Here is a 14,521-nt window from a genome sequence, read left to right on the forward strand (position 1 = left end):
CAAAATAAATAAATAAATAAAATCTTAAAACTAAAAGGGAGCAGTGCTCCTTCAGGAACAGATTAAGAACCTGGTCCAGTAGATGGCGCCAGTGGGCCGTCGACCAGCTGCCTTTGCCTTCCAGTCTGAGAGGAAGGAGGCTGGATTCAGCTGAGCTCAGCAGCAGTGGAGCCAAAAGCCAAAAGTTACAAATAAATCCTGAGGAAGTAAGTCCTCAGGCCCACACTGGCAGGAAGATGGAGCTCTAGGCACCCAGGAAAAGCCCTTTGAAATGGAGTAGGCTAATTTTTTTGCAGCTGGTACACCTAAATCAATATTTGACCTTTTATTATTCATCTGTTCAATTTCCATTAAAAATTATTTGATGCTCCTCTCTGATGAAAAATAAAAAGGGGAATTGGAAGAAGAAAAGGGAGCCATGGGCAAAGAAGGAAAACGGTGACCAAAAGGACCGAGAATATTCCTGGTTTCAGTGGGAACCGCCTCCCTTCCCAGTGGGAGCTGAAGGCCAAGGACTGATCTTCCAGAAAGACTGGTCCTGAACACTTCACTCTTCTCTCCCTCCCTCCCTGCAGAGCAGATAGAGCTCTGCTGTCCTTTGCCCTCAGGCCCACACGGATTCACCATGGGCACCAGGCCTGCCTTTCAGATCCCAGATGGGACCCTGGGCTGCAGATCTGCCCCCCCTCTGGAGTCTCTCATGTTCCTTTACCTTTCTGTCTCCTTGTGTTAGTCATCCTTGACCTTGAACTAATCACCCAGCAAAATTCTGGAGATGTAGAAAGTTGCCAGAGAATGGGAAGGTGAAGCATGCGGTCATGGGGACAGAGCCGGGAAGGCCCAGGGCTTCCTTTTTTCTTGGCGGGGGGGGGGGGGGGGGGAAGGGGGGGGGGAGCGGGGGGAGCAGGTAGCCTAGCCCTGGGCTGCGGGCCGGGCCGTCCCAGGGGAAACCTTGCTTGCTCCACAGGCTTCTGCTCATTCCAGCTGGCTGTTCCTTGATTCAGAACAAATTTCAAGTGCCCTGTGCCGAATCTTAGTTTTAAACACTTTACCTTTTAAGATTTCTTGAAGTCATACCCACGTCTGCGGGGTAACCACCCCTGGGTCCCAATCCAGCTGTACCTCCTAAGAGCCTCCCCCGCCCCCCCAGGCTGCTGCCCGGGGTTCCCATGGGATGCAGCAGGCCTGTTTTCACTGTCCTCTCTCTAGGCTCCAGACAACAACTGGACAAAGTTAGACGCTTCACGTGCTTAGCTGATGGCAGCCTTGAAATCACCATGGGCTGCCTTAACCAAGGGCACTTCCACCACCCACCTGGGAAACAGCAGGTGCCTAAAAGGGCGCTGGGAATGGGGTAAGCTGATGAAACCCACTCCCTCCCCATTTTCAATTGTTGTTGGATTTTCATGTTGACTAGAATAAACAATAGAAAATGAAAACACTGCTGCCTCCCACCCTAGACAGCCCCAGCCAAGCTTGCTTCTTCCCCCTGTGCACACAATGGCCAGAGGCCAAACCCTCTTCCGCCTGTAAGGAACTCGAGTGCCAGAGTCGACTTGCACACCGAGAATTCTACTTACGGAGTCTTCTGGAGCCCGGCGTGATTGTCTTACAGAGGCTGCTCTGCCCTGTGTCTGCTTTGATGAATTCGTTATAAGGTGGAGAAAAATGCTTTATTCACCTATTTTATCTTATCATGACGAGATTAAAAATAAAATCCCAAACCCAAAACCAGGCTTTCCCGGAGAGTGTTAATTCCCCGGCAGGCGCTGAACTGAATGAACCCAGTGATCCTGCAGAGATTAACTAACTCCGCAGCAAGTCCCCAGAAGCAGGAGCAAACCCTGGGGCGTGGCTTTCAGAAGGGAGCCTGGAGGCAGTCTAGGATGAAGGAGAGGGTTTCAAGGAGGAGGACTCCCCAGAAAGTCCCACCAGAGACTGCCAGAAGCCAGGGGGTAGAGGAGGAGCTGGGTGGGGTCGTGGGGCACAAGGAGGATGGGCAGGAAGCCTGCCCCAGCGCCCTGTGGAGGCCCAGGGTTCCGGACGAGACATCCGGCCGTCTTGGGGCCCCAGGCTCCACACACAGTGCTCCATCCTGGGTGGCAGACCAAGCTGCTCCCGACTGCAAGGGTACGTGTTCTCTCCCTCCCTCTGGTCTTCTCCCCACACAGGCTACAGGGAAGGAGAAAGCAGGCATTGTCTGCCCATGATGCCACCTCACAAAGGCCTCCTGTGACCCTTTCCACTCTCTATAGTTTGGCCAGGGACCTAGGCCTGTCCAAACATCAGCCAGAGAGGCCGCCCTGCTCTGGGCCGAAGCCTGCTGTCCTCTGGCAACGCGCCAGTTCATAGCACGATGGCAAACAGCCGACAAGTGACGGAGAGAGCCAGAGGCCCTTGCCGGTTCTCCCACAGGCAGGTGCGCGATGATATGGAAGTCACACCCTGAAAGGCGCTGTGCCATGACAGCAGTGTCACGGCAAGGAGCTGGAACGTCTCCTCAGAGGCAAGATCCTAGACCCGGGCGTGGCCTTCAATGTTGAGGGTAAAGGGTGTGAATCCCAAATCATCCGTGGTGCTGGACCCGGGTCTCATTAAGATCTCCTGCCTGTGGTTAGACAGGAGCTGCGGTTTTCTCTTTCTGCCTTTAAATCTGAATTTGACTCACTTTTCGTACTCGTGTTAACAGGAGAAATCTAAACCTGCCGGAGGGGGTGACTGCATGATCTCAGGGCACAGCAGATGAATCCGGGTTCTGGCGGCAGCAGAACAGAGAAGCCTCTGGAAGTTCCAGGAGAAGGAAGAGGAAGAGGTGGGACGAGGGCAGTGGGCACGGAGGACCGAGGAGACCCAGACAGCCCAGGAGCAGCGCTGACCATGGACCAGACCGGGGAGAAGGGAGCACGGAGGTGCTCAGGGAGTCAGGCAGTCTGGGAGGGACTCGCTTTGTCTAGAAACCGGGAATTGCCTACGTACTCTCAAATGTCACAAAGGCTCAAACTCACAGAAAACTTGGTTTAACTTCAAAGCATGGGTTCTCCTTGTCCTTCATGACTGGGCAGCAAGTCCAGGGCGTAAAAGGGAGGACGGATTCCAGGCCAGGCCACCTCCAGGCCACCGATTTGGGGTTGTGAACAAACAGTTCCACAAATGAAAGTTCGGGAACACTGGCAGCCCGAGGACAGGGCAGGAATTTCTCCATCTCCAGTTCCCTAGGGCTGCTGGAACAACGTCTCACAGACCGGGTGGCTTAGAACCACAGGAACGGATTCTCTCATTGTTCTGCAGGTCAGAAGTTAGAAATCCCTCTGAAGGCTCCAGGGGAGTCCTTCCTTGCCTCTTCTCAACGTGTGGTGGTGGCTGGCCATCCTGGCACCCACCCCCCCAGCTCACAGCTGCAGGGCTCCAATCTGTGCCTCTGGCTTCACCCACCCCCACCTGGGTGTGTTTCTGTGTCCCTTCTCTTCTGAGACATTGGCAGTGGCTTTAGGGTCCACCCCACTCCAGTATGACCTCATTTTAACCGATTACCTCTGCAAAGATCCTACTTGCAAATAAGGTCACATTCTGAGGGTCCAGGTGGACATGAATTTTGACCCCATACACCCTGCGTTTTATTTTATCATTACCTCATATTATGTGTTCACTTAATAATTATCTGAATTGCTTGAACGTTAAGTTGTATGAGGGTTAGGACTTTTGTCTTCCTTATCTCCACAGCCCTAAGTGCCTGTCGCAGAACAAGACCCCAACCAGCATTTAGGGAATAATTACACGCATAGTCCTGAAGGACACCGACAAGAGTACTTGATCTCCACTGACGTCACAACTTCTATCTCAACATGGTGTAGAAAAAGCAAAATTGGTCTACTAATAAAACTATTTCAGCTATAATATGAATAAGGGAAATGGAAACGTAAATTTGGGCGGATTTTGTACTCTCCCAGCAATCTCAAGAGTCTCTAGGGTCTCCCGCAAACCCACACCTGGATTTGTTCCTCGTTCTGCGGGAGGCTCTCCGGGCCTCTGTCCACGACCCACAGCCTTGCAACCCCCAGCTGTGCCCACACAGCGCACGCCAGCTGCTGCAGCCCCGCCGCCCCGAGCCTCCCAGGCACCTGCAACCAGCACCTCCCCACAGAGCATCTTCCTCGCTGACTGGGCCCCTCTTCCCCTAAGGGATTTTGGATTTTCTCTCATTCCTCAGCTTCACTGTGATGTGTCTGACATCTTGATAAGTCTTGCTCAATCCTCAGTAACCATTAGCAAACTGAAGACTCCTTTGTGTCTTTTTTTATTCTGTAAAATTCTCATTCTCTCTCCCAGCACTGCTTCTCTGCCATTTCCTTGACTCTCCTTCTAGACCTACGACCTTGGGCCTCTTTCAGTCTGTCACGTGTCCTCCAATTCTATCAGCTGTGCTTTTTCTTTCCTCTTCGCTCTGCTTCCTAGATACTGTGTTTTGCAGGTGATCAGGTCTCTCTTGGTGGCCAGTTATGCATTTACCTGAACTCCTGAGTTTTTCCAATGACTAATTTCCATTTTCAGGACTTCCAACTGTTGTATATCCATCTGTTCTTGACTCATGTGTGCCTTCTACATGCGATCATCGATCTGAAGAATTCAAACATCCACTATTTGCATCCATTTTAAACATGTTCTACTGCTTGTGTTTCAGAGGGTATAAACTCACTTCTCAATTAATTTGTGGGCTTTCCTACTCCGAGTCTCATATACTTCAGGATTTTCACTTGCAGGTCCGCTTGAATGACAGCTGTTTTCTTCTCCTTCTCTGTAATTATTTCTGCATAGGACTGTTGCGGTTGCCTCCTCCGGGTGTCTCAGGATGCCTGGTCCAGGATCAGGTCGTAAGCTGGTGGCTCAGCGTTCCCCAACAGCATGCAGTGAGGCTGGGCTGTGTCACCAGCAGGGGCTTCTGCAATGGCATGGGCTCCAGCTGCCCTCCATGCCTGGGCTTTGGGCCCCGATTACCCCGTGGGAGTCTCATTTCTAGACGCCATGGCCTGTTGCAGACCCAGAGTCCAGCAAAGCAGCAGCTTCAGCCCCTGCTCACCACTATAAGTTTGGTTTTGGTTTTGTTCAGTAGGGATATTTATTAGGTTTCTGAGTCTATGTCTTTGTAATTAAAAATTTAAAGCACATGTAATTGGGGTATTTGAAGTGGATGGGAATCTTGATCACAAGTCCCTGCAGTGATTTCACTTCCTAGAAGGCAAGGGCTCCCCCGCCTCAGTGTGCCGTGTCCACATGCAGACTCATTAGAAACACGCCTCACCGCACATTTTCCCAAAGCCAGGGGGGACAGGATTCGCATGAAGAAAAAGCTCCCTGAAAAGCTGTGTGCTCCAATTACTGTACCTTAAAAGGCATAAATGTCCATGTCCTGGATACCTTCAGCTTCTAAGACCAGGACATGGGATATATTAGTAACTGTGGGCCCAGCACCATGAGCTCAGAATCTAAACCAAGGTGAGCATCAGTAGAGGCTTTGGGCTCTGTGTCCTTGCCCCAGGCCCACGCTCCTGCAGAGACCCTGGGCTGCAAATACGAGGTGTGTAGTTAGGTAACAAGGTGCCCCATGCAAACTGTAAAGCTCAAATCTGTTAGCAGCAGACTCAGGGAGCCTGCGGCACTGGAGTTACTCCTCATCCTACACTCTTTGGGAGTTTCCACCTGTGCACACTCTCCCCTCACCCATGCACGTTCTCCTCTCCACCTGTGCACGATGCCCTCCACCTGCTGTGCACACTCTCCCCTCCACCTGTGCACACTCCCCCTCTCCACCTGTGCACACTCTCCCCCCACCTGTGCACTCTCTCCCCTCCACCTGTGCACTCTCTCCCCTCCACCTGTGCACACTCCCCCTCCACCTGTGCACACACTCCCCTCCACCTGTGCACACTCCCCCCTCCACCTGTGCATTCTCTCCCCACCACCTGTGCACACTCTCCCCTCCACCTGTGCACACTCTCCCCTCCACCTGTGCACACTCCCTCTCTCCACCTGTGCACACTCCCCTCCACCTGTACACACTCCCTCTCTCCACCTGTGCACACTCCCTCTCTCCACCTGTGCACTCTCCCCTCACCTGTGCACACTCCCTCTCTCCACCTGTGCACACTCCCCCTCCACCTGTGCACACTCCCTCTCTCCACCTGTGCACACTCTCCCCCCACCTGTGCACACTCTCCCCTCCACCTGTGCACTCTCTCCCCTCACCCATGCACATTCTCCTCTCCACCTGTGCACGATGCCCTCCACCTGCTGTGCACACTCTCCCCTCCACCTCACACTCCCCCTCTCCACCTGTGCACACTCTCCCCCCACCTGTGCACTCTCTCCCCTCCACCTGTGCACACTCTCCCCTCCACCTGTGCACACTCCCCCTCCACCTGTGCACACTACCTCTCTCCACCTGTGCACACTCTCCCCCCACCTGTGCACTCTCTCCCCTCCACCTGTGCACACTCCCCCTCTCCACCTGTGCACTCTCTCCCCTCCACCTGTGCACTCTCTCCCCTCCACCTGTGCACTCTCTCCCCTCCACCTGTGCACTCTCTCCCCTCCACCTGTGCACACTCCCCCTCCACCGGTGCACACTACCTCTCTCCACCTGTGCACACTCTCCCCACACCTGTGCACTCTCTCCCCTCCACCTGTGCACTCTCTCCCCTCCACCTGTGCACACTCCCTCTCTCCACCTGTGCACACTCTCCCCCCACCTGTGCACACTCCCCCCTCCACCTGTGCACACTCCCTCTCTCTACCTGTGCACACTCCCCCTCCACCTGTGCACACTCCCCCCTCCACCTGTGCACACTCCCTCTCTCTACCTGTGCACACTCCCCCTCCACCTGTGCATTCTCTCCCCTCCACCTGTGCACACTCTCCCCTCCACCTGTGCACACTCTCCCCTCCACCTGTGCACACTCCCTCTCTCCACCTGTGCACACTCCCCCTCCACCTGTGCACACTCCCTCTCTCCACCTGTGCACACTCTCCCCCCACCTGTGCACTCTCTCCCCTCCACCTGTGCACACTCCCCCTGGCTTCTCTCCTTTCACAAGCTCCCCACTCCCTCAGGGTGCTCTGAACAGCACCCCCAACTTTCTGTGCCAGTGGCACTGAAGCTGAGTGTGGTCCCTTCCAGCGCCATGCAGTCTGAAAAGGCACCGCTGTTCCAACCAGAGAGCTTCTGAATGGGGAGGATTGTAATCACTTGAAAGAGCAATTGAGATGCGGGACACTTGAGGAATTATGGGGGCCAGCGGGGAGAGGTACTTTGGGGACAAGAGTCCCTTGCACCCGGGTGTGCAGGAATGACCTACTGTCCTATGCACAGGGCTGGGAAGGCATAGAATGAGGCTATCCTTTTGGTTCACTTCCTTCTGCTGCACTTCCTATCTGCCCTGAATTGGTGAGACTAAACTTAAAAACAGCTTGTCTGGGCTCTATCCCATGAGCAATCCACCTCCATTCCCCCTCTGAGGCAGGAGCTCTGTGGGATGCCCAGTGTCAGGACTGGCACAGCCTACCTCTGCTCTCCTCCCGGATGCAACCCAAACAGTGCTCAGGTTTTATAAAATATGTCTGCTTTAAAAGTTTCCAAAATCTTTTTGGTAACTTGAAACCTTAAAATTATACTAAGCTAAATGATGGCTATTCATTAAATATCCAGACCATTTCCAAATAAGATAAAATACTGAAATAATTTATAAACATAAGTTTTAAACATAAGTTTATCTACTTCTGGTTTCTTATTACAGAGAGACAAAAGATAGATGAGTCTATTCGTAAATACATTCTTTTGCCACATTGAAAATCAACTGTACTATGAGGAAGCATAGGCCTGTAAGAATTATGACATGATGTATTCATAAAGTTGCCGATCCACAGAACACGTAACAACCAGCTCACAACTGCTTACTTCCTGGCGTTCACCAGATATCAAAGTTACAAGGGTTAAGAATTCTAATCTATGTATGTAAGTGAAACTGCTGAGAATAATTAGGGTAAAGAAATAAACTCTCTATATAAAGTACACAAGGAAAGTAAGATATGTTTTTGGTTTAAAAAAAAGCATATAAGGGTGTGAAGATGCGTTATTAAAAGAAAAGAAATTTTGTCCTATTTAGGGGTTATCTAAAGGTTGTTTCAAAACTAAAAAAAAACAGGAAAATAAAAAATAACGAATCAAAAGTTGGGAAAAAAGAGAGAAAATCTTAGGTTGTGTGGTGAAACTGGAGAAAAGTAAATGAATTTATTATAAATTTTTTAAAAAGAGCTTTAATATCAACAGTGTGCCTATGTAAAAATACAACTGAATATTCTTTCTCTCTTAAAAGGACAAGATTTTCTTGGATTATTGTATAAGTGTTCTTGACGTGTTGAGGCTTCTGTCCAGAAAACAAAGATTATGTGCCTTATCAGAATAACCTCTTGTACTTCACATTGCCTTAATCAGCTCTTTGATTACTTAAGAAAGTTAAGTCTTCTCAATATTAAAAGAACTGAAGATTTTTTCCTTCTTCCTCCTTCTTTTTTTTTTCCCCCCAAACTATGTGACTTTCTAATTTGCCTTTGAAATGTTTAAATTGTCACTCTGGCTAAATAGACAACCAAGTATTATTTCACGTGATCTGTGATCATATTTAATCAAGTTTTAAACCTTTGGACATTTTTGACAACTTCCAAAAGTCAAACTCTAAATGAAGACTTTTTGACCTAGGACCAATTTTGGGATTTTTCCAGAGGACCCCCTGGGAAAATCTCCAAGATTTGGGAGTGATATCAGACTATAATTAGCCCTGTGGGATATGTTAAATTACATGAGAAGTACTGTCAAACAAAAGTGATGTTTAACCTTCTTCAGGTTATATTTGTATGGTTACTAAGTATTTCAAAAATTGTATAAAATTTCTAGAAATCTGTCCATCTTTCTGTACATAAAATCCATCATAATCGCAACATTTACTTTGAAATGCTGTGTGCCTCAGAAATAACCAAATTTCCTTGTCACTTCAGTCATTTCAAAATGAGCTTTCAAACGTCTTTAGCCATGGTCATGTTTCAGTCTTTGTCACTGCCTCACTCTGATTCTTCTCCCAGAATATTGGTAATCAGCTGCAGCCAAGAATACTCCATGATAACGTCACTAGAGGAGCTCCGAGACCCTGCCACAGGCCTGAGCACACATTTCCAGAATGAGAAAGAGCTGATGCGATCACAAAACTTGTAACCCAGAACCAAGCAAAACAAAAGTTGACTACAGGGGACTGGACGAACTGATGAGGATGACTGACATTTTTTAATTTTTTGTTTGAAATAATGCTGGTTCCTTTAGGATTTAAGGAAACCCTTTTTTTCTTTTCTTAAGTTATCTTTAACTTAATCTGATAAATTACCTCTGTAAACAGAATTGAAACATTTATGCTTTCCTCCCTGCCTGATCCCTCCAGAATTTGTAAACTCTTACTGAGTGCTCTTATTTTCATTGCGATATAATTCATATGTGTGTGTGTGTGTATACATACATACATATGTGCAAATACATATATTAAATAGGAATCTGTCCTCCTTATAAGACAATATAGTTGAAAACACTGATTACCAGGGCCTTGACGGGAATGCCATATTTGAGAATGATGTACACAGAATCAGATATGACCAGTTTTAAGGAAATAAAATTGACTTAATCAAACCAATAAAGCACCCCTAAACCAGCCTGGTCCCTTGCTTACAGGGTTTCTAGCCTTACAGGTGAGTGAGGATGGACAATTTCTGGCAGACTCAGGAAACTTCAAATAAGAATACCATAGGACTTCACTTATATGGGGAATCTGAAAACCAAAACAAAGGCACGAAGGAACAAAATAAACAGACTCTTAAATAGAGAGACCCAACTGGTAGTTGCCTGAGGGGAGGTGGGGGATGGGTGAAACAGATAAAAGGGATTAAGAGGTATAAACTTCCAGTTACAAAATAAATAATTGACAGAGATGAAAAGTGCAGCATAGGGAATATAGTCAGTACTATGGTAATAACATCGGTGACTGTGCTTATCACGCTGAGTAATGTCTAGAATTGTTGAATCGTAATACTGTATACTTGAAGACAACACTGTATGTTAACTAATTCAATAAAGAAATTATTAGTTAAAAATAGATATTGGGGAACCTCGAGAAGAGAGGAATTCACCAGATCTGTAGGTGCTGCGGCGAAGAAGATGGCAAGTCCTTGGCTTGATTTCCTGGTCTAGAGAGACTTTAAAAGTCTGAGATACTTCACTGAAAGTTCTGGTAAAGCAGACTTAAAAACAGCCTATGTGACCAATCCTATTCTTGCTGCACTTATGTAAATAACCAAACCAAGCGTAACGCGACTGGCCTTACTTTACGAACAAATCAATCCTACTGTGATTACATCTGATCACAATGGAGGTGATGGTTCCTTCTAAGGGCTGTGAGAGAATACCGTGTTTCAGTGAAGAACCGCAGTGCACCCGTTACCAGGCCCTAGCCTTATTCACTGTTACCCACCTATAAACCAGGCTGGGTCCCCAATTCTTTTTGTTTCCTCCAATAACTAGCTACAACTCTCCAAACTAATGTTTCCAATGTTCTCCAACCCTCTGACCTGGAATCACTAAGAACTCAAACTTCCCTTTTTCCCAAAGCCCTACAAACCGAAGCCGGACATCCTGACATAAACTTTCGAGAAATCACTGCGGTGGCTCTTGCATGGACACCTTTTCCCGCCTGCGGCTGTGCGGGGCCACGAAGGAAGTTCCCCAGAGCGCCCAGTGCCATCCCCAGAGTCACCCCAACTGCAAAACAAGACTTCATCAGAATCCCACCCACTGCTGCACCATCTAAAGATGTGCTCCAAACCCAACATCCCGAAAATTCTCAACTGATTGCCCTCTAGACTCAAAAACGGAATTTGAAGTTTGTTCGAATCATAAACTTTTGTTTCCTTAGAAGTGCTTCTTGTTAAATAGCTGACTGCCTGCACCATAGGGAGCCCTAAAAGAGATCCAAGCAAATGAAGCGTTCTTCAGGGCTGGAGGTAGGGACCGGTGAATAGGGAGGTCATTGTTAAAGGTACAGGATTTCTTTAATGAAGTCATGAAAATATCCGAAAATCAGCTGTGGTGATGGTCGCACGTTATCTGTGGCTACACTAAAAATCACGGAATGACACCCTTAAAATGCAGATTCCTGGGCCTCCACCCCACAACTAGGCACACAAGTGGTGGTGGGGGGGGAGAGGTTCAGGGTTTAGCGAGAAAGGCAGCAGTTTGCACCTGCATGTGTACGATTCTCCACGTCTCCCACCTTCCTCTAGGTGGTCCTTGCCTTCTATATGCAACAGCTATGAATACCAAATAGGAATATGCTTTCTGCACAAGATAAACAAACATGGCAACTCACACTGGCATGGCCTAGCTCGCCCCACCTGGGGCAGCTGCTGGGGCCTCAGCGGAGTCCACGCCCTGCTCCATCACTCACCAGTACAAGCGCATGCCAGGCACTGCAGAAGCTACTGGAAAATCGTCCAGATACCCTCAGGGGGAGACAGTGAGCACCTAGAACATTGCCGGTGGCGGCATGGCCAAGGGCCACCTGAGCACTGGCACAGCACACACGTTCCTTGGGCAAACACGTCTAGCGCTCTGGTCCCCTAGACTCTGGACACTGGAGGGTCTACTCACCATTCTTCCTAGCTTGGGATCCATCGGGCTGGAGTTCTGTAGCCTCTAGCAACTCCCCTGGACCTCAAAGGAAAGGGGAAGAGGAGGTCTCATCAAGGTCCTCAGCTGGCCATATTAGCTCTCTCTCGGCAAATGGCTTGTCTGTGCTCCCCCACCCCTGCCCCCAGAAGGAAGACAAGGCTGGTATAGTGGACCTATTCACATCTGGAAAACAAAGATGCTTCAGAGATACTCACTCATTCAGTTCAAAGGCAGAGGAAGAAACAATGCATCTCATATGCAGATAATAGGATGAGGTAGTGGCCCGGAAGTCATCTGATGTACTAAAGGCCATCAGGGCAGCTCCACCTGTGTGTGGTAAAACAGGTGCTTCCCTGGGCACACATGGAGGTGGTGACCTTTCAGAGGAGCAAGTGTGCATGCCCAAGGCCAGCAGAGCTGAGACAGAAGCAACGGGAACACAGCCTGTTACCTCAAGCGGGTCTCAGAGCCTCTGCTCTGTGGTCATGGGCCCTCGTGACCAATGCTACGTATGAGCTAGATCGGCATTACAGGCCACGTTAGCCCGCTCGGCCTGCTGCAAGGACGCACCCCAGACTGTGGGTGCTTAGACAACAGGAATCTATTCTCCCCCAGGCCCAGGGGCTCGGAGCCCAAGATCAAGGTGTCGGCAGGGTTGGTTCCTTCTAAGGGCTGTGAGGGAGAACCTCTTCCTGGCCTCTGCTGACTGCTGGCTGGTTGGTATTCCTCATCTTGCAAACACATCACCCCATCTCCACCTTACCCTCACATGTCCTTCTCCCTGCGTGTGTGTGGGTGTGGGTGTGTCTGTGTGTGTGTATGTCCAAACGTCCCCCTCCTGTAAGGACATCAATCGTATTGGTTTAGGGCTGGCCCTACTCCAGTATGGCCTTGCCATAATTAATTGCATCTGCAAAGATCCTATATCCTAGTAAGTCACATTCTGAGGTACTGGGAGTTAGGATTTCAATGTACGCATTTGGGGGGTGGGGGAGACACAATTCAACCCCTAATGGGCTATATCTCCTAATCACCTAGAGAGATCTTTCAAAACACACCAGACCGTGAATCCAGTCTCCAAGGGTTATCGTGGGCAGGGTTGGTCCCTGATCTCTCCCACATGCAGTTGGGGCCGCAGGGCCATCTCCATCAAACATTTGGGTCAAAGTCACACCGTTCCCTCTCAAGTAGACTTTGGCTATGACTGCCTGTTACTCCAAAGAACTTCTCTTCTTCTTCAATAACTGTTCAAGGTGTGCACTGAAGCGGCCTCTCCAGAAAGGCCATTTCAAAGAACACAGGTCAGCGGAATTCTGCAAACCATCTTTTTATGCAGCATTCCATACAGGGGCCATTGCCTTAAGCCACAGAGTAACAGGTTCTCCTAAACACGTGTGATTTACGATCCTGGCCACGAACTGAAAGTAACGGACTTTACCAAGCTCCGCTGAGAGCCCAAGGTGGCCCACAGTCACATGTCGATGGGAAACGGTGCAAAGGAAAAGAAAGGAAGGTGCTAACACCATTCGATCAAGCTTGCTTCCTGATCCCCACGCGGCATGCTCCCTGAGCCACAGAGGATGACGCAGATGGTAAAATTTTCTCTGAGAAATGAATAACGAGGTGGGCTCCATGAATCCTTCCCCTAGCTGATGCTATGCAGTCTTTCTGATTGCCTTGGGACGAATGTCATGGCGTAATCCTGGTGTAATTCCCAGTACGTTTTCCCTCTCCAGGGAGCGATGGGAATTGGAGCCAGGCGTATTTCTGCCTCCTGGTGCAGTTAGGAGTGGCCCCGTGACCTCCTGACAGTAAGAGGCAAATGGAAGGAAATTGTGCTAAGTTTGCGTCACGCCTGAAAGCACAGGCTGAAATGCGGCTGCGGCTGTTGGAGCTGGAGCGGTGACCAAGGGTCAGGAGATGAACCAGAGCAGAGGGAACCAGGCCCCCCAGTGACAGAAGAGCCGCCACACCAGCCCGGCCCGCCTGCGCGGGCTTGACAAGGAGAAAGGCGTACACAGTGGCAAACCCTCCGGTCACAGTGGCCTGGCCTATGTCCTCCCTAATACACGTGGTTAAGGGTTCTGACATGCCCGTCATTTTCTCCTGGCACTGTCACCAAAAGTAACTAGGGCACAATGGACTTGACTTTCCCTCGGTCACATGGAGACACTCACGTTCCTTCAGGGTGGAAAGGCTCCTCTCAGCTCATTCTCTTCGGTCAAGGATGTGGCCCGGCGAGTTCTTTTTGTACATGAGACCAGGTGGTTATATTTCTGTTGGTGGCCAGCTTCCTGCAGGGAGCGACGACACTAGGCAAGCTTTGGATTCCAACGATTCAGCGGCCTCCCCCAGGCCCAGAAGCACCACTGCCACACGTGCTGATGAACACCATCCTGTCCCCCGATGGAAACCAGAGACAGTGCAAAGACCCCGAGCGGGGTGGCTCAAAGGACTGAGCCACACAAGTGTCCCTGGTGAGCAAGTGGTGTCAGATGGCTGTCCTCGGACGAGCCTCCGGGAGAGGGATGCAGAGGCTGGGAGGAAGACGAAGGGGCTGCAGGGGACACGGGCTTCCAAGGACACTGCAGAGAACCCGGGGCGCTAAGAACCACTTCCAGTGTCACCATCCTGCCCTGTTCAGTGCGGGGTGGGAGGACCCTGGGAATAGCACCGCCACCCCGCCCCTCCTTGTGTGGGCTGGAGAGAAGAGGCAGGCGTGAGCCCCTGCCCGCCCCCGTAACGCGCCCACACGACCAGCCACGA

General features: G+C 50.0%; 1 protein-coding gene across 2 annotated transcripts in view; it reads right to left on the reverse strand.

Moving 5' to 3' along the window:
• The window catches only part of CNDP1 (carnosine dipeptidase 1), a 37,912-nt gene extending 23,427 nt beyond the window's left edge, over positions 1–14,485 (reverse strand). The window contains exon 1 of one of the 2 annotated variants that reach the window (XM_057313326.1): positions 11,735–14,485. In XM_057313326.1, coding sequence (XP_057169309.1) covers positions 11,735–11,758 — 24 coding nt within the window. In that variant the 5' untranslated portion in view covers positions 11,759–14,485. Of the gene's footprint in view, positions 1–1,580; positions 1,931–11,734 lie in introns of those variants that run through there. The other variant, XM_057313327.1, reaches the window with a different exon arrangement.
• Positions 14,486–14,521: the final 36 nt, after the last annotated feature.

Source organism: Ursus arctos, unplaced genomic scaffold (assembly GCF_023065955.2).
Source record: "Ursus arctos isolate Adak ecotype North America unplaced genomic scaffold, UrsArc2.0 scaffold_17, whole genome shotgun sequence".
Classification (NCBI taxonomy): Eukaryota; Metazoa; Chordata; class Mammalia; order Carnivora; family Ursidae; genus Ursus; species Ursus arctos.